The following is a 21,155-nucleotide window of genomic DNA, read 5'->3' on the forward strand; positions in this document are numbered from 1 at the left end:
GCCATTGTTAATGCAACGCTGCTGATGAGAATCAACCATTTTTCCATTTCTAGCACCCCCCAGGTTTAGGATGTTGGTTTGTACGCAGATGCTTTAGTGAGTTTCTGCCACTAACTATTCTCTCGCTTTGAAAGTGAAGTGCTTGATTTATCAATTTTTATTTTTTATTTCATGTTAGTTTATTTTATATATTTCTCATTTATTTATTCATATTTGTATTTATATCTATACATAAGAAAAAGAAATTCATGGCATTTTTGGATTGAAAACTTAGTATTCAATCCTTGAATTCTAAGCTAAAATATTATCCTTAAATAAAGTAGGGCTAATGGTATTAAAAAAGCCTATTAAATAAGAAAATCTATCTTCGATTTGAAAAATAGAGGAAATTTCAATAGATCTTGATAAATCGAACATAATTTTTTTTTTTAAAAAATATAAATTAAGTGATCTTGGTGTCAAAATAAAGCTATGCGAGATATCTACAACTTTTATATTACAACTTTTTTAAAATAAATCGATATATATATAAAAAAAAATAGAGCTAGAAACTAGAGGTTAAAAATCTATTAATTTTAAAAAGAAAATCAGGAAACAAATAAAAGAAGATTTGGGATCAAAGAATTAGAGGAGATCAAGAAAGACACCACGACCAGAACTAATAAAAATGGTTTTTTTTTTTTACCATTGAAAAGAGAAGAGGTAACAACGAAAAAAGTAGCACGCTGTATACAAAACATGCTAGAGTAATGTTTTTTCAACTGATTCCAAGTAAAAAAAATTATTCTTTTTCTTAATGTTTTCATTTTATGCATTTTGATAAGAACATGGTTTATTTCAAAATCATTACGAACTAAATTTTTTTTTTTTTTTGAGCTTTGATGTAATCTAATTTTAATTACACAATTTAAATTTATTTTATTTCAATTTTTTTTTTCATATCTGGCATTTTTCCTTGATTTTATTACTTACAATTTTCTTACTAATTATTGTTTGATTGAAACTATATAATCATTTATAATTTGAAGCTTTCAAGATTAAATACCAAAAAATAGACATACTTTACCATGATTAGTATAATTTTAGATTAAAAAAAAAAAATCCAAACTTAATAAATCTTCAAATAACTTAATTTACATAAAGACATGTTGAATCATTAGTAGGAGATAATGTTGTTTGAGAGGAAACATTGAATAACAAAGGGCTCTTTCCATCATATTCATGAAGATTTCAAATTTTATAGTAAAAAATAATAAATTACATGGAATTAACTAAGTAAAATAAAAAACTCTAAATTTATATAATTAATTTATGTTTGATTTTATAGTTCAATGTGTTTTTGAATTGAAAAAGTATTAAAATATTTTTATTTTTATTTTTGAGATCAACATAACAAAATCATTAAAAAAATACAAAAACAAATTATCAATTTAATACTTTTTTAAACTAAACACAATTTAAAAACATATCCAAACACGGTTTGAAGACCTTCCACGGAGCCAGCTTCTTCCGGTCTTCCCTTCTACGACTGGTCATTTTGTCAAGGCAGATGCTTCATTACATTTCTAAGAGCTCTTCTTCATATCTTCACTTTCAGGATGTGTGCTTTGTCCTCTAGAGTAGGCACTTCCAGGAACCTTGACTAAGAGGTCATCAACTAAATCACCCTCTTGCATTTGAGGATGCCCTTGGCCCTGAAATTTATTAGTGCAGATCTGTCTGTATTAGCACATAAGTAAATATATTTTTATCAAGAGGTCTGCAAGAAATACGAGGAAAAATGAAAAAGCATCACAGCAAGTAAACCGAATATTAGAATAGGAAGCCCTGAAGAATAATGACCAGAAGAAAACTACAGTAAAAGGAGCATAGCACCGTGAATATTGGAAGAATTATGTTATATACCAGGTCCAAGCAGGTCTAGAGAAACGGGAAAAGAAAGCAAAGTCACAATAAGGACATTATTACTCGTAAAAGGAGGGAACACTCATTTATGATATAAATAAGCTTCAGTTTATAAGTTCATGATGAGCCAGTGATATATTCTTGATTAAGTTCAACAATTTGACCTTAAACAGTGTTCACAAGATTACTGACAGTACAGATTAGGTTAGGTAAATGAGGAAAGATATTAAATTGTTAGAACTCTACCTTCCTCAACGTAGGTAAAAATGTCAACCCATTTCCGAAGTTATTAGATACTTTTCTTGCTTTCCCTTGTATACCACCCCATAATCACTAAATATATTTTCTAATTTTAAAAAATAAAGCAGAAAAAAACCAAAATGTGAAAAGATCTTTGCAGTTTTGTAACAACGGATTATTCAACCATATTATTACCCTATCTTAAATGACGTCGAAGTGAGATTCAGTATTTAACAACCTCAGCGCTATCCTGATATAAAAAAGAGTCCCAAGCACCCTAAATTTACCTCATCATAAGTCGAAGTCTCTTCCATACATTTGATGTCATTCATGATGACTTGAAGTTGCTTCCTAGCCTGTTCCCTAGTTGAGCATCGTTCAGCACGTTGGGCTGCAGTAACACTGGAATGGCATGCCACACAAAGAGTCCTCATATTCTCTAGTTTGCATTCACCTATGAAAATTATACAAAGTATACTTCAAAACAAGATTAAACAGTGAAAAGATTGGGAGGAATTTCTAGTCTAGACTAAATGAAGAATCCACACGGTTAATAATGAGCTCTTTTGAGTGGATAATAATTTGATTTTCAACTCCTGACATGAATCACAGCTGGGCCTAACCTAATTTTTTGCAGTAAAAAAAATAAAAACAGCATCCTTTTTTTCCTTTTGAACAAAGTGATAAAAACCCCTTTCAGGATCTCAATAGCTGACACGTTCTGCACATCTGAAACTGCAGAGTTATTTGTTCTTTATATTCTTTGTATTTTTCATCCTTTAACTCCCCTAATGATTGTTGTCAATTAAGCGCTATTGAATAATGACTCATGATGATAGCAGCAAGTTCTGCCAGAGTCCAATGATACTGTGACAGATTAAAATCCAGCATTGATCCGCAGCTGACTCATCAAGGTCCTGGTTGACACACTGAGATAACCAAGTGACATATGTGATGCATTATAAAAGGTCATTTCAAAAGATCTTCAACATTGGCATACCTCCACCACGGTAAACAGGAACAATATGGTCTGCATGCCATGCATTGCCCTCAGATGGATCATTGGCAAGCTTATCGAGCCTGCAATGTGAAACATTAAAATCACTTGGTTTCGGAGCAGTGTTTACAATTTTAAAGCGCAAATACAATACAATGAAAGAAACAACAAAATAATAAAACTACTATTTTGCAATGAAAAAATGTCATGGTCAACACTTGATCAATCTTGCATAAGACAAGTTCAGACTTCAATCTTTCAACTTAAAAGTCGAGTTTCCTTTGCACATGAGCTTATCATTTAGCAACAATGCCTACAATTTGTAAAGCATAACATACGAGTGTCCATCAACCTTTAATCAAAACAGAAACTCCCAACGAAGAAGATGCAGCAAACCACTCCCACTGTCCCTATCTGTGTATCCACCTTTACATTTTGGTATGTCCCAAAATAACTTTCCATTTTGTACTATTAATGTAAGAATTTTTTTTATCTCCCACTTTACCCAATAAAATTTAAAGTTGAGGCTATTATTTGCACTTTAAATTTAAATGATAAAGCAAAGGGCAATGATGAAAATTGAATGCAATCTCACTAATAAATAATATAATGCAATGCCACCTCAGAAAGTTGGAAGTTCAGAGTTAGACACTTAAATTGGCAAGGAGTGAGCAAAATAGTAAACATCAGTTAAATATATCCAAATTAATTTAACAGAAATAAAAAAACTAGGTTCGGTTTTTTAACTTACAATTTCTTCTGACTTGCCACATTTGGCGCTACTTCCTCAATATACTCCCGTCGTCTCTCTAATGATAAAGGTTTGATGGTCCTCACAAGTTGATGACAGTCTAGCTGGCAAATTGTGCAGACACCATGTTCTATTTCAAAAAGCTCCTGGAAATCTAAATTATGTTAACTGAAAGAATTATTGTGCTAGAGTGAGTAACAAGGAACAGGATAATAGAAGGCAATCAAATCTCCATTATGAGTGGTGCAATCCATATCGTGAACAAGAAAACTGAGATACATGTTCTCACACCAAAATGAATAAACAAAGATAGAATAATGAGAACAGAAAAAAAAAAAAAAAGCCTATCAGCTGGATTTTAATTAATTTTAATGCCAGTCCTTACCTGCCGGAGGGATCTGCTACTAGTTCTTAAGCGATATTCTTCACAGCAGATGAGATTGCAGAATAGATCCTCAAAATACACAGGTGTTTTGGCATTGCTGCCCCTGAAAGTGACAGTTAATTAATATTATTCCAATAAATACAATAAAAAGAAACAAAAGAAAGGGGTGCAAGCTGCAACCTACAAAGAATACAAAAGATGCACCAAAGGTTAAAAGAGAGGGAAAAAAGAAAAAAAAGAATAAGAAAAATACTCAACCAATTAAAAGAGTATAAATAAAATCCAAACAAATAGTTACATCAAAAGATGATAAATCTGGACTTACTTGCATGGCATTTGACAGAGTTTACAGAGTGGCTCATCCATTAAGGTCCAACCCTGAGTATATTGCTTTTCCTTTTGGCCATAGCTACTTGACAGATGTACCTTTTTCAAAATGGCATTGGATGGTAAAGGATGGCTGATCTCACCCAATGGAGTAAGGCGTCGCTTGCTTCCACCCTTCAGCAGTCCCTATTACAGAGTTGCATAACCGTTACCCAAACCACTCAATTCATTGTTGGGGACAACAGAGATGTATAAAGAGATGAATCAGAGGCGTAAGCATACCCCAATTTTGTGGTTAGTGCTTTCATTTAAGTAGCACAACTCAACATGTAGAGGAAGTTGCAAAGTCTTTCCACGTAATTTCCTTCTTTCAATAGGCCTTAGTGCATTCCACTCTTTAATAAATGAAAGAAGAGCATGCCTGGAAACTGGATTTCCCTTTAGAAATTTAAAATCTGTTTCCTTGCTATCATTAGCTGCTAGTAAATTAAGTGACTCGAGTTCTTCTGGTTGGAAATTCTCATAAAGTGGCTGTGGTCTTGAGTCTTTCCCCAGAATGCAGGAATATAGGTGAATCCTTCCAGTATATTTACTTACCTGAACAACAAGTCAATTATTTAATTAGTTTTTCAACATGGGTTCTGTATCTTCCTGAAAGGATGCTTGTAAGTAAACCATATTTCACGCGAAAACAAGGATAGCCCATAACTAATCAGGCAGCTTTTGAACTCCATTATTAAAGTATAAATGGCTGCAATTGCAATTGCTGAAAATCAGATTGATGCCACAGCATTAGAGTGAATAAACCAGCAAGGAAATCTCAATGACCAAGTTCATAATTGTACCTCAAAGCGTAGAGAATATACTTCGTTAGACCAGCATTCATCAGCTTCATTTTGTTGAGCAAGTTCACTGTCATTGGTTTCTGTTGTTTGGACACATAGTTTATTTTCCTGCAATTAATTTATAAGTGATTTCCTTAACATAAACTAAAAGGAACAGACATAGTAACCTATTTCTGAGAAGACCAAGTCTTATGCAATAGGTACCTTCTCTGAGTGATCATTGCCTTCATGTCCCTCAGATGACTCAGAAGAAGAAACTCTGCTAGAACTTCTAATCTCAATTTCTGAAATCCCTTCTAGGTTTTTATTTGCAACAGAATCCTTGTCTGTTAAATTATCCAAGACCATAGCAGCCTGTTCTTCCAACAAAATTCAAGATTTAGTCCATGGAAAGAGAGAATATAAATGAACATACAATACGAGATGCTAGAAGATTTGAACCTCATTCAAAAAACAAGAAAATTTCAAATTTCTAAGTTATACCCCAAGATTAAGATCATCTGTTTGAAATGTGCTTCCAATCAAAATTACATTCTCTTCATCGTCTGTTTTGAATGGCTGTGAATCCCACACTGAGCCAGAGTCTGGCAACTTAACTTGAACTTCAGAACTTCTCCTAATCCCTTTGTCAGATTTTCCAAAATAAGAAATTCTTTCAACCTGACAAGATAGATTAATGAAGTTCAATCTCCTACAGAAAATGACTAATCAAAAACCTACTTAATCAATAATAAAATAAAAGACTAAAATAAATACCATCTCCTAAAATTCCACAGAACATGTCATCATGTCTAGCCATCTGATACAGAACAGAAGCAATACTGTCCATTCAAGATCATGAAACACGGCAACAAAGTTAGCCCTGGTCAACCAGAGCAAAAGATACCCAAGACTCCCAAGACAAAGCAGGGGAGAAAAATAAAACACCAACAGTTCTGACTTTGGAACCCAGAAAGAATGGGATGTTGATGATGGATTTCACTGATGTGGGTGATTTGACAAATGTATGACTACCAATTCAAAGTTTTTTTTAAAGTCATTTTTTAAAATTTACACAACCACTGAAACTAAATATACTCACATAAATCCCCAATTAACTAATTTGCATAAAATATATTTGATTTGCTTTGCAAGTATCAGGACTAAGATACACCCAATCTGCTCAAGCAAAATAATAACTCCAGAGCTTCTTATAAATTGCAGCATGACAATACATTTCCAATCACTGGGAAAAATCCGAGTTCGGATAAGATTTACAGCAAGAAGTACATTAATATAGGTTTAGCATAAATAATTCAGACCAACGAATCAAATCCATGATGATAGCTATTAGTGTGAATTGAGCGTGTCTAGATGAATTTAGAGCACTAGGATTAGAGTGGAGAAAAAGGTAAGAAGTGATACCAAAATTTCTGGAACTGCATCATATTTTCCATCCATAATAGATGAGACACGATGCAAACTCTTGTTTAAATTTTGCCAACATGTTTCGTCCAGAGTGTCCTGCAATATGACAAATCTTTTCATGCATACAAAAGAGATAAATGTCTTGACAACCTAAAGCACTTTTTTTAAAGAAATGCAAACCTTAGCACAGAAGATGTAAATGTTAACTGCATTTGATTGCCCTCGCCTGTGAGCTCTGTCCTCGGCCTTCCAAAATGAGTTTGGAGGAAGTCAGGTATCGAAAGTCACAAGACCAATCCAGGGAAAACCTCAGAAATAGGCAACTAGAAAAAAGAGCAAAGGGAAACATGGAGCATGCTTGGTTGTGCAGATGCATTGTCCTCTTAAAAATAATTATTAATTAAACTGATCAAAGAAATTTTATCAAGAAAATTAAGAAATATAAGCCACCACAAGGAGGGTAAGAACTGCATGTAGTACTAATCTACAGATTAGTTTGTCACCAATAAAAATTTCAAGTGAATCTGAATTCTGATTTAATTTTTATTTTTTGCTGCAGAGAACAGAAAATTTCACAGGATAACTGGGTCTGAACAGGATACTTGAGACATGTCGAGGAGATTTATACCAAAGCATATTTTTTCTTTAAAAAAGTCTTGAAAAGGCAACCTTATGGCTAAATTAGAACCTAAATAAGTGTACAAAAGGAATATGCCTTTTCACATTTAATTGAATTGAGAGCATAGAGGTTTTGCTCATACAGAGATTCTTATTAGATTTGACAATGATGAGTAACAGAAAGCTTTTGATTATACTTGTATGTTTGGTTTTCAAGCTTTTCTTTTTCTTTTTTTGTTCGAGGAAGTGGATTGGGCATAGTTCATTTTCTCACTCCATTACGCTTTAATTCAAAATATAAATTTAAAGTTATCTATCACACTTCTATCAGTCTCAGTTAGCTACTGATAGTAAGAAACAGCATAACACTGTATTTAAAATATTTTTTCAAAATTCATCAAACACAAATTTATTGCCCTTTATTATTAAAGAAAACAGTGAACACATTAATAAAACAAAACTGTGCCATCAGAAAAGCAAAACAGCACAATGCCAAGGTAAACAGATAGTTTAGTATCAACTCATGAATTTGTCAAATCATGCTGCACATCGAGAGCATTACCATTTCAAAATGTTGCAAATTTCAAACTCTTTGTTATAAATATTCCAATACTGTCATTTCTTGTCTCTCCATTTTTCCATATCAATTTAGAGTCTGAATAGCTAAACAAACCATTTTGAATATGTGTGGCCTTGTATACCTTAATTAATGGTAATAGTAAATCAATATGAATGCATGCTTCATAATTTCCAAAGCTACCATGGTATTCCATTGAATGGCAAAAGTATCAAGTGATTTCCCAAACATGTTCAGTCAGCTCTCAGGTCAAGAGAATAGTGAAAATAAAGAAAAAAGAAATGGAGTGAAAAGAGGCAAATAGATATTGAACAATTTCAAGAAACATTGTAAAGCCACAAACCAGGTTCCAAACTTCGTTATCCTTCTTAGCCATACAATTTACATGGCCAACATAATATATTGTAGCGTCTTTCTTGTAAGTAAGAAGATTTACCATTATAGAACCTTGTCACTAACCTTCTATTTTAATTTACAACAGAAGTGCAAAACTAATGGACAGTAATCTGTCATACCTGAAGCATCAATGATGGAGACTGAGGCAGCTCCAAGAAGACAACATTTTGTGCCGAGGAGAAATCAAGTCCGACACCCCCAGCAGTTATACCGATTATTGCAACCTTAACCTGGAAAACAAAGACACATATCAGGTTGGCTGCATCTTCAGAGTTCAAAAATTCACAATGCCAAACACATGCATTTGTACATGATGACCTCTGCAGGAAAAGGTATAGAACATTATAATGACAGAACAATGGCATGGCTTTTTGTCATTAACATGTTCGAAACTTAGAAGAAAAGTATAGAAATTCATGTGAAAAAGAAAATGGAAAAGTAGTGTAGAAAAGTCTGGCACCATCTACCTTTAATAAGAACTTTATAAAGCTCAAAAAATATTTATATTAATATATGGCAGACAGACAAGGGGAATTGAACAATTAGGTAACTAGACCAAGATTGCATCATAACAACAATTGTTACACAAACCATATATATACATCAGTTGATCAGGAAAAAAACTCCCATGTGATGTGGGCAACAAAAGAATAGGATTTATGTATTCTATTCAACTATAGAATACAGGGGTGTTTTAGTAATTTTCATATCAGCCGAAAAATCTGGAAATTATAGTGTACTATTTCTGTTTAGTATTTTATTTTATTAGTCCTAAAGTTATTAGGTTTTCTATTCTAGATTATTATGTTTTCCTATTCTAAAGAGGAATGGTTATGTTGTCGGTTTAGGAATCCAGGTCCTTATTGGAACTAAAACTCCATAAATAAGTATGTAGTCTTTCAATATTTTTCAATGGAATACTATCAAATAATTTCCAACAATTTTTCTTTGATTGTAATACTCAATCTCCTCTAAGGTGCGACTCTTAAGAGCCCTAGGTGTGACTCCTAGAACCTATCTACATCCTTCCTCATATTCCATCACAAATCAACATTAATACAATTCTAACAGCCCTAAAACAGTCAATAAAAGTCAGATTCAGAACAGCCCTAGGCTGTCCTGCATCACCCTGAAATCCCAACAAGTCATGAGTATAAATTTAAGACTTACTTTAGAAGAAATGCAATTTAATCAAAGTGATGGAACCCAGCAAGAATTGAAAACCAAGATCTCTAGCAAAAGAATTAGTAGAATGCCATATTGTGACAAGCAAACACACAAAGCTAAAGCAACAGAACATGTACATGCCTTATTTGATGATTGAAATGACAGTACAGCGTTTTGCCTATCATTGGCGAGAGTGTTTCCATCAATGCGGACAAAACCAACCCCTTTCTCATGTACAAATTCCTGAATTCAACATAAAAATTGTTACTGTGAAACTTACATGAATCACATCAAAACATCAACAGAGTACAGTGGTCAACTTTAAGGCCAATCAAAGGCCAAGATGGACAAAACATTCAGAAAGGACAGGGGAAAGTAAATTGACACCATATCATAAACAATCAGAAATTATGAACATTGAGCAAGTGTTATAGATCAAAATCTTATAAGCATTCAATAAATTATAAATGCGTGTCAAACTTAAGTCTCATCTGTCTTCTAACATATTCTTATTTGTCATAGAATTGAAACCAAATCATAACTTGTTACACACTTTTAGTTTTAGAAAATACTAGGTATGGGTGGATTAAATCGTTTGTCTTCTCAAGCCAAGCAGGGTTGATATAATCTTAGTGGGTTAAGTAGTTTCACTTGATTTCATGTTTATTTATTATTTTATTTTTTCCATTATGAATTCATATTGCAAGATCATCCAAAGTGTATACGCTTGCAATTTTAGCCTCTGGATAAAGAGTTATTAAAAGTAACAAAATGCAACTTTTTCGGTACATAACATGTCCCTTATAAACTATTCAGAGTTTAGGAATTTAACAAACCAAGATTTTATCCTTGACTATTCTACACGTGAACAATTGGAATGGTGTGATTGAGCTAACCACTACAAAATGTTTAAGAGAACGTGGCAATAAAGTATGAGTGAAGTTCAAGGGGAGGTGGATTTTTTATTTTCATTTTCACTAAATGGGAAATTTCTTGTGCCTTCTGCAAAGTAGACACTCCTAGGAGATAAAATAAATGAAGTGAAGTAACCAGGACTTAGTTTCCAGGTACCAGTATGAATTCCCTCGAGTGATTGACATCTTAAACCACAATCAGTCACAAACCATTTTTTATGAAGATGTTTTCAATCTAGCAAAAAGAAAGGAGAACTGGTAAAAGCATCTGACCTGAACTCCATCAAGAACTTTTAGGTGATGAGCAAAAATTATCATTTTCTGAGAACTATGGTTTACATCCAATTTTGCTACACCATCTGACTCTGAAATGAGAGGATGAATGGAAAGCCATTCACAAAACCCAGACAATTTTGCAATGCCAAGCTCTTGGTAGGAGAGTTTCTTGGATCTGCAACAACCCCCACTTTCTGAAAGAAAAAGAAAATGGAACATGATAAAAAAATATAAATATGCATTTGAAAAAATAGAAATTTGAGTAAGAAATCTTCAACCAAACACTTCAAACACCAACCCTTTGAGAGCAGCATTAAGAACTCCCAACATATGTGTCAAATCAGCACTTTGCACCAGTTCACTTGCTTAACTTAGACTTCTCATTTACTAGTGACCCTAATCCCAGTATACCACACTGGAAAGGGAGGGTAAACCCAAGTCTGAACAGAACAGAACACACTTGCACCGACGATTTTTTTTTTTTTTGGAGAAAACAAAAAATGAACCGGTAAACTAAATCTTTGTTCCATTTTACAAAGAGGAATAGCTATTCTACATTAGTCAACTGAAAATCAAACATTGAATATCTACCCCAATTTAATCCATCCCTTAACTTGCTCTGCAACTAATATCGCTCTGCAACTAATATCATGTATTTCACAACCATTAAATTAGCAACCATGAGATAGTAAAAATAGGTCATTGCCAAATTAGTAACCATGAAGCATCTATGTTAAAAGGAAGTCACAAACCAAAGCCTTGATGGAGTAATTTGGACGTAGATAAATAGATTTTGTCATTCTACTCATGTGGGTGATCAACAAATAGAACCTCCTGATGAATCGCTTTAATTTGAAAAATAAAAATAAAAACAGAACAGAACAATATATCAATCTAGAAGACAAAACACAATACTGTTGAGTGGTGAGCATACAAAGCCAATCCTGGAAGTAAGACATGTAGGATTTGATTAATAGATACAAGATATGATAAATTACCATCAGATCCATCTATGTTCTCTGAATTTATCACTTCAGCAGCATTTCTTTCAGAGGCATCATGATTCACCAACCCCCCACATGCAGCCTTTGCTGAAATTATATCTGATCTTTTCAACAGCAGTCTTATTATTTGCCGACGTTTTGGTGGTAATTGTTTCAGTACATGCTCCTTCAAACGTCGTATCTACAATAGCAACATGTCTAGAAGTCTAAGTGGTTTCTCAAAAGAAACAATAAGGAATTACCTGTAAATTATTAAATAAAAATTTGACTACACATGGAGAAGCAAACAAATTGCCAAAATAATCCACAATGATGAGATCCATTGATGCTCAAATTGAGAACTCTCTCGCCAATAGGACCACTTAATAGCTTATGCTCACACATGGGGAAAAAAAATAGGACAAACAAGTAATTGAAAGATCGTGTTAGTAAAGGTGATTGGTATATCCCCAATCTCATTCTCAGGTCCCTCACCCTGATTACTTTCTGATATTCTATGGTTAAACCATTACTTGTCACATGTTTCATTCAGTGATGATAAATTACAACACCAGCATCCTGAATTATCTTTTTTCTTTCCTTTTCCTCTAATCAGTCATAAAATGGAGAGTACACTTCCCTTCATTAGTCCCTCCCTTCCAAAAACTGGAACCACTTTTATGTGTTAGAACCCTCCTTGCAAAGGGACAGAGATAATACATAAATACTAGTAAGTGGTCCCCCCATGAAATTGTTATCCAGTTCATGTAGTTATGCACAGGATATGCATGTCTTGGAACATAATTGGGCATAATCTAGATAGTCCAAATTTTCAATGGAAAAATAATGTGAAGTGATGAAAAGTAGGAAATAACTAGTGAGACGTAAGCCTTTTCCATGAGTTTGTTTTTCTTGATATCACAAAGATAGATGGAAATGTGCAATATGTCCTCACTTGATCAAGACTTGAAAGAAAAACACTCAGGAAAAGTGAGGGTAGCTTCCTATGTATTTTTGAGTCCTTGTTTTGTTTACCTATATTTTCTATTTTGAGGTATCAAGATCAGTACCTTCAGTCAACTGTAATGTTGCCTTTAGTTATAATGGAAAATTGTTTTTACTTCTTGATAACTAAAACATTTTGCTTAATACCTTTAAAAATTATGATTAAAAGAATCACAGATATGTCTATCACTTGCCTAAAGCAGATTCAATATTTAGTTTCAACCAAATACATGCTAGAAAACATACTGCGATCAAAACTAATGTACCAAACAAGCCTCATCCAACTATAACAACATTGATCTATGTGCATACATCATACAACAAATACCACAACCCAAAATATATCAATGTTCATGGAGTAACTAATAGCACTTAGAATAAAGATTAGGATAGTAATAAAAAAGGACAGGAAAAATTAGGAAATTTTCCACACAGACCACACTGATGATCTTTCCAAATATAATGTGAGGATTCATGGTCCTGCACTTAGTTTGATGCTTGGACTGTCAAACTGATTTAGAAGCAACTCGTATAATGACTTATTGTAATAGTCTCTGAAGCATTAGGCACATGAAAGCAAAAGCATACCATAACAGTTTGCCTAAGCAACACATTCAGTTCCTCCAAACGAATGCCCTTCGAGAAATCCTGCAAGGAAATCCAATCAAATTTCCAAATTTCGGTTTTGATAGTTGAGTCACTAGTGACCTGGTGCAATGAGTCTTTTTAATCAGACCAAACAGATGGAGAATGAAAAAAAAGACTTCATTTTTGTAGAAATTTTATTAGTTCCTAAGTATCTTATAATCAAGGAACTTGAGTTTACTTCCTATTAAGGTAGCTCAAGTTAGGAGCTTATTTAATTTCGTATCTTAGTTGTAGTTGAATTTCTTTTCAATTTAGGAATTCCTATCCCAATTTGGTTTTTGGGTTTTGTGTCTGCAAAATTGTTGTCTTAAGCTTCCTAAACTCAGATTGCCATTGATGATTAATAATTGACAGTTAGAGGTTGATTCCTCCTAATTGTTATGGTTTAACAATTGAGAATTGATTTCTGAGTGTTGGGAATCTTTCTGCCAAAGATGACTATTATTCTAGCCTTTACCTTACCCCTTTCTTTCTCTTCTAAGTTTCCATTCCTGTCATCCATCATCAATCATATGGCAAATTGGCAGTATTATTAGCATCTTATGCACATGGCAATAACGTTGGTTTCTCTATTGTAGTGCTTTTTGATAGCACCTTACCCCTTATGCACATGGCAGTATTATTAGCCTCTTATGCATATGGCAATCATGTTATGCACCTTACCCCCCTTTCTTTCTCTTGTAAGTTTCCATTCCTGTCATCCATCATCAATTATATGGAAAATTGGCAGTATTATTAGAATCTTATGCACAAGATAATGGTGTTAGTTTCTCTGTTGTAGTGCTTTTCGATAGCACTCCAAGAATTACCTGAAAACCTTTTCCTTCATAAGTGCGGACAACTCTGACAGCACAGTAAGTTTTCGCAAAATCATACTTGTTCTGCCCCAGCAAACCAGGCCTGTATAAGAGCAAGCATTGTCAAGAAACATTATCTGCCCTAGTTAAAACTTGAGGAAAGCAAACTAAAAGTGTAAAATATAGAGATGTGAAATTACCATAACATGTTTATCTGATGAAAAATGTCAAATGGCCTATGATCACCTAGGAATATACACAATAGCATATGAGAAAGCACTAAGGAAGACAGAGGCATAATTAAAAAAATGAATTAAGTAACATTATTCAATTAAAACATATTATTAAAATCAATTTAATCAATTTAAAATCATTTTGCTTCCAATGTGCATGTTACAACCTGGACAGAGAAGGTGTCCCAGACAGAAGAACTATGCGCTTGACCTTTTCTGCCACATCTAGAACTGCTTTTATCTGTTAACAGAAAGGATAACATAGATGTCTAAATGCCAATTAGTCTATGCCAAGCACAGTGCCCACTCAGCAGCATTAATTCTAATAGTATGTATTCCAAACTAGTTCTTGGGAAGTGCACACATTTATGGGACATAGAGAAACGACGACCACAAACAAAGATTCACTCTGACCATAAATAAATAAGAATCTGTACCTCATTTGCCTCTGACTTATTTTTTGAACAACGAACATGGTGAGATTCATCCACTATCATGAGAGCCCATTCTTGCTCAAGCATGGTCTTCCGCAAGTGATGAAGCATTGTGTAAGAGATAACCACAACTTTTGGGCATCTTGTTAGATGCATAGGATTATTGCGATGACCAAAAACTGGATTAAAAAATTAAGTCACATGGACAACAATGAATTCATGATACAACAAAAAAAAATGTGAAATTCAGACTTCAAAAATCTCAAAGAAACCAGAGAACAAGATGTTGCCTGGATGATTTTTTTAAAAGCTCCAATCTACAGTAAAAATAAAATTCAAAGTTTAAAGGTTTGTGAGAAGCTGAAGCCTTGATGATATATTAACTCTAACCTACATAACTATAAACATAAGCAATAACTCAAAAAAGACCTCCATCAAAGAAAATATTTATTTGCAATCTATAAATATTTGAGAGTGCATGCAGTCTAATTTGCACTTGTATTTGTATGAACACCTTTCTTCATTATTTCCATTTGAAAAGAGAAACAGAAAACCTCATTATGTAGCTATAGCCTACACATATACAGATAGATGAATACAATTCAAGTTCTACCTCGTGTTTAAGAGACCAATAAGCAAACAGGAATAGATTCATTCAAGACAACTTGTACTCTAGCAGTATAGTAACAGATACAGCTGATCAACAACCAACAGAAAAAACAGGGCAAAGATGAGAAACTTTTTTTGACAATAAATGTATCCTATAAGAATTCACAAAGTCTACATGGACACGCACACACGTACACACATGTATAGTTTAAAAACTAAAGAAGATTTCACATCTTATTTTTTGGCCATCTCTTGGCAACAATGAAAGATTGAAAGGAAGACATAGCACAAAGTGAGAAACTCTTACCAAGGTGGATCTCAGAGGGTAAACAAAAGGGCATCCATCGCTCTAACTCTTCTGCCCAAGAAAACCGCAAAATAGCTGGGCAAACAACAAGGATGGGGCCTTCATTTATGAAACAGCCAGCAATAGCAATTGCCTAAAACCAAATAGAATATATTAAGCAGATATATACTTATGGTGATACCATCTTATAAGATCATTTCTAGAATGTATTTTAGGCACAAACTATCTTCGATATACAGATATTGATTAATAGGCCTTCTTGATTTCACACACATCATTCATCAAACTAAAAAGAAGAATCTGGCATACATTATGCATTAAAATTTCCTAAAGAGCCTAGACAGAGTCAGTTTCAATAAAAAAAGATGCCAAAATTTGACACCAATGAGCATTTACACTGGGATTATACATAATTCCAATATTAAAGTCTTGAATAACCAAAACCACACAAAAATATATCTTAAGTTAGGAACTGCTGAGATAATTGCATAGAAAATGATTACCTGAAGTGTTTTACCAAGGCCCATTTCATCCGCAATAAGACACCGACCACCCCTTCTCAAACCAAATCTTAAGCCATCAAGTTGGAAAGGTAAGAGTGCATCCAAGAGCTTTCTCGGCAGCATCCGAATGAATTCATCCACCTTTTCATCAGTGAAATGTTCAGGCCTGCAGGGTTCCCATCGACCAGCATCGAAAGACTTTGAAAGTCTTTGGATAATATTAAGTGTGGTGAAAGGGATCTTTTCGATTTCGATTCCCTTGCAATTCTTTAAACACGTCAAAACTACATCATAGTCTCTGATATTATACACACAGGCCCTTCCACCTCCATTAATTTGTGTATAACGAGATTCCATTGCCTACACACATAACCAGATTACAGTAAATATTAAGCTGGAGATGATGATGATGATGATGATGATGACGACGACGACGATAAAACATAATTTTATATTCAAGATCATACCTTTACTATAATGTCTAAAACAACAATTAAACTAAATTCAGATCGTATCTTTATTACAATGTCTAGAACAATAATTAAACTCAATTAAAATTGAATCTTTATTTTTTGATGATTTAAAAAAAAATAAAGAATGAAAACCCATTTACATTGGATAAGCGAGATTTTAAAGTATTTAAACATTTTTCTTCCCCGGGATAGGGGAACCCCTTCACAGCCTCTGGGGTGATAGAGAAGGAGTCAGGAGAGCAAATTTCGAGGCGGACCCGGAAAGTTTGGGGCAAATGGGTATCTAAATCCGGGTTGACCCGGTTAAAAAAGAGGCGGGTTTGTGGTGGTTTTACTGGAGGACGGTTTGGGAGAGAGCTTTCGGCACTTGAAAAGTCTCCATGGGTTTTGCGGCGGCGGCGGCGGCGGCTGTTGCTGCTGATTGATGATGTATGCTTTTCTCTTTTCTAAGGCTGCTAATCTGTTGGCTTCAGCTCTCTGTCTTTGCTCCTCTGTGATTTGCATTTTTGCATTTTCTTGGTGGATTCTTTTTAGGGTTTTCCAGGGAGGAGAGTGTTGCAAGGAAGGGGCTGATAAGTGGGTTTTTCGGGGGGGAAGGGGGGAAATTCAAGTTAGGAGTATCAAGAAGACAATATGCATTGCAATTACAAGCCAATGCTGTGCGTTTTATTTTACTTGTTTAGTAGCTGATAGAGCCACGTGTGTGAGGAGAAAAATGCTAGAATATGCTATATATATTGACAGAATGCATGCAGAATTAATGATAAACATATCCATTATTTTTGAAGATTCCCATTCCTCACCCTTGTCTTTGTTTCCTTCCATTTATATCTCCTTCTCCGTCCCTCTGCAGCACCCAACTTCTACCCTTCCATTTTTATCGTATTCCTCTTCGTTTCATTCATCATCTGCCATCTTAAAAATAGGTAACCACCCGTTGCTCCAAGTTCATTGCCCCAAATGGTATTAGAGCAGCATCTTTAGACTCAAAAATGCCACCTGAGATGAGATTCCAAGAAACCAGGAAGGTGATTGAAGTTGCCAATCCAAAACAGACTCAGGCATCTGATCAAATTCAACACCAACTTAATGATAGCAGGGCTCATACCAATGTATGCTTTAGAGAGCTTAAGGAAGCTATTGATGACCTTGTTTTTTATATAGACTTAACATTGCAAAAAACTCAGCTCTTTACTGGTGAGTCCAGTTTACCCAAGACACTTCAATACCCCGCTATAAGGGACTTTTCAGCCAAGTTCAATTAGGTCAGTGAAGGTATGCCCTTTTATTATCAACTATGTAGACCAAAATAAGAGTTCTCTGTTTTTGGGGGAGAAGATATCCTTAAATGAATTTATAAATGTAACTAGTACTTTAATGTTGAGAAGATTGTTGAACATGACAAGCTCAAACTGGCCTCCTATTATCTAGATGGAATGGCTTTGTGTTAGCATTAAAATTTTATGAGAAGCTTGGGAAGGCAGGTTGTGTCGTGGCCAGAGTATGTAAAGGCCTTGTGTTGCAGGTTTAGGGGGGACCCTTTAGAAGAACTTATTAAACTAAAGTGGAAAAATGACTTAGAAACCTACATCAAGGACTTCCACCCCTCTCAGGTTTGAGGGGAGTGGGGGACCTCTGAAATAGATCTGAAATTTCTAAGAAAAATGCTTTAGTGTTTTTTGTAGGAAGGTTGGATGTAAAGGTCAAGACTTTGATTTAGATGTTTGAACCAAAATTCTTAAAACAAGCCTACAACTTAGCTAGGTTGCATTATAACACCCTTACTCATGACGTTATAATTCTAATCCTAACAAACAAACCTATCATCCAATCACATATGCCCACCAAAACAAGACCTCTACCCCTCTCATCTATAATAAAAGCATATCAGGACCTCCTAATAACAGTTATAAACCACTCCACATTGATATCTTACCAACCCCTCCACCTTGTAACCCCAACAATGGTAATAAAAAATCGTTGAACCTATCAGAAACATGGATTTGGATGAGAGAAGAGCCAAGGCCTTTTTGTTTTTGGTATGATGAAAAATTCATACCTAAGCACAAGTGTTAAAACAAGAAGCTTTGCTCCTTGTGTGTTCTGGGAGCATAGTGAGGAAGATAGAGTAACCAAATTAGACCATGACACTTACAACCCACACATATCTCTTAATGTCTTAGAAGGAGTGGTTGGCCTAAATACTCTTAGAGTCATTGGCATAATAGAGAAACAACCATTGTTTATCCTTATGAACTTTGAAAGCACACACAACTTCATCAGCAACCAAGTAGTAGACATGTTGCGTTGTAAAATCACCAATATTAAAGCTTTAACTATGCAAGTAGCTGATGGTGGAACCATGACTTGCACTTCAGTGTGCAACAACTTCTAATGGTTAATTCATGGAGTTAACTTTACTACTGATGTTTTTACCTTAGACCTCAAAATTTATGATATGATCTTGGGAATTCAATGGCAAGCTAAATTGAAAACCATTGTCTACAATTACAAAAATAGGTGGATGGCATTTATGTGGCAAGGCCAAGAAGTCTTTATCAAAAGGGATGAACCAATATCAATAAAGATTGTTAGATTTGAGTAAATCAATGGCTTGTTATGCAACACTAAATTAGTTTCTAAAATTAATTTGTGCAGCCTACATCTTATTAAGGATCAAAATCATCAAGGGATTCAAAACGACAGATCCGTACGATGACGTGATCGGTTCATAGTTAAAATTGCTGACAGAATCACCAAGAGATTCAAAACGACAGATCCATACGATGACGTGTTACTTTTGCCGTCAAAATAGCCGACGGACTCACCAACAGAATACTTCCATTGATGAAACAATCGAAAAACGTTAATATATGCCCACTTTGCCGACCCTCTCCTCCTCTATTTCTCCTTGTTCTTTCTCATCCCAACTCTCCCCATTTGCAAACAACCGGCCAAAAAAAAAAAATCTCCCTCATCTCAGCACAAGAAGTTATACTTTTTATCTGAACTTAAGAAAGAGTAACTTTATCTACAATAAAAACTCTTCAAATTGGAGAACATCCCCATACTTTTTTAGTAGAGGTTATAGAACTATTATAACCCACTATGATCCAATCACTCCTTTAATTATTTTTAATTATTTACTGATAGTGACTTGCCTTGAAAAATATCTTTTAAAGGATTTTGTGTTCTTCTCTTAGAAAAGGTGTAAAACCATGTCATACTTTTTTTTTTTTTATCTTCAAAAGAACTAGAAAGGCTATATTAATATTTAAATAGGTTAACAGTGGATTTTAACCTTTAAGTCTTAAGTATTTGTCAAAAACTGCTACATTCATCCATCTTTTCGAGTGCAACTGGCCTATATATAAGATATAGTAGGAAAATATATCTTTAACAAAATCATATAAGGGAAAGAAATATTCAAACTTAAACATGCATATAGGTGTTGTGATCTCAATATTTTTGGCTACTATCTTTAATGTTCTACTTAGTCTTTAACGGGAAAGTGAAGTCCTAGCATTATACCTTGCTCTTATATTAAGCATTAGTTGATTAATAGCATTATTAGTTACAATGCTCTTACATGGGTCATGAGGTTGAGGTGGGTTAGGTGTAGTTGTAGAAGATAGATGCACCCTACGATAAGATCTAGCCCTCTAAAGTCATCTCAACCAAAGATTTTGCTTTTTTATCTAGCTAGACATCTTAAAAGCAAGTAGAAAAATTAAGAGAAAAGGAGTAAGGCTCCTCACCCATGTCTCTTCTAACAAAAGGTCCATCATAAAAATTTCAAAAAAAAGAAGAATGTGATGTTGAAGTGGAGAAGAAGAAATTATTTCTTATAACAATGATTCCACCAATAACTATTAAAGTGATTCTAACATGCCCGCGTGAAACAATGATACATATACCAAGATTTATGAGATAATTATCATCATCACAATGGACCAAGTTCTTTAGCATTGTCACATATATATTTATGTGAAAGATGTCTAGTGATTTATGACATGGATGCTGGCTTTAGTTCCCACCAATGAGATTCCTTAGACCATTGTCATCATCATGATGGACCAAGTTCTCTAGCCTTATCACGTACACAACCATATGAAAGATGTTTTGTGATTCCTAACATGGATGTAGATTTTAATTCTCACCAATATCAATCATAATATCATTAGTTTTTCTTGTAATTTCATGTTAAGTGTTTCTCCTCTATTGCATATGGCTTTATGATAAAATAATTGCTTAACAATATTGTGTTAAAAATTTACTTTAAGTGACAATTGATGATAATAATATAAAATGGTGAACTTAGTTAGGCCTTGGGCCTTCGCCCAACCAAGCACCCATAT

At 34.2% G+C, this 21,155-nt stretch overlaps 1 protein-coding gene across 1 annotated transcript; it reads right to left on the reverse strand.

The window, feature by feature from the left end:
* Positions 1-1,344: 1,344 nt before the first annotated feature.
* Positions 1,345-17,525, reverse strand: LOC118029016 (uncharacterized). The gene is given in 25 exon segments (XM_035032779.2): positions 1,345-1,694; positions 2,433-2,599; positions 3,146-3,225; positions 3,894-4,039; positions 4,279-4,381; positions 4,604-4,791; positions 4,888-5,202; positions 5,451-5,558; positions 5,655-5,804; positions 5,934-6,110; positions 6,855-6,953; positions 7,038-7,103; positions 8,568-8,678; positions 9,757-9,858; positions 10,803-10,999; positions 11,804-11,990; positions 13,382-13,441; positions 14,251-14,341; positions 14,439-14,474; positions 14,639-14,712; positions 14,909-15,084; positions 15,822-15,954; positions 16,325-16,684; positions 16,938-17,144; positions 17,146-17,525. Coding segments are annotated over 25 exon segments (3,618 nt in total). The 5' UTR covers positions 17,302-17,525; the 3' UTR covers positions 1,345-1,565.
* Positions 17,526-21,155: the final 3,630 nt, after the last annotated feature.

This window comes from Populus alba, chromosome 12, assembly GCF_005239225.2.
Source record: "Populus alba chromosome 12, ASM523922v2, whole genome shotgun sequence".
Classification (NCBI taxonomy): domain Eukaryota; kingdom Viridiplantae; phylum Streptophyta; class Magnoliopsida; order Malpighiales; family Salicaceae; genus Populus; species Populus alba.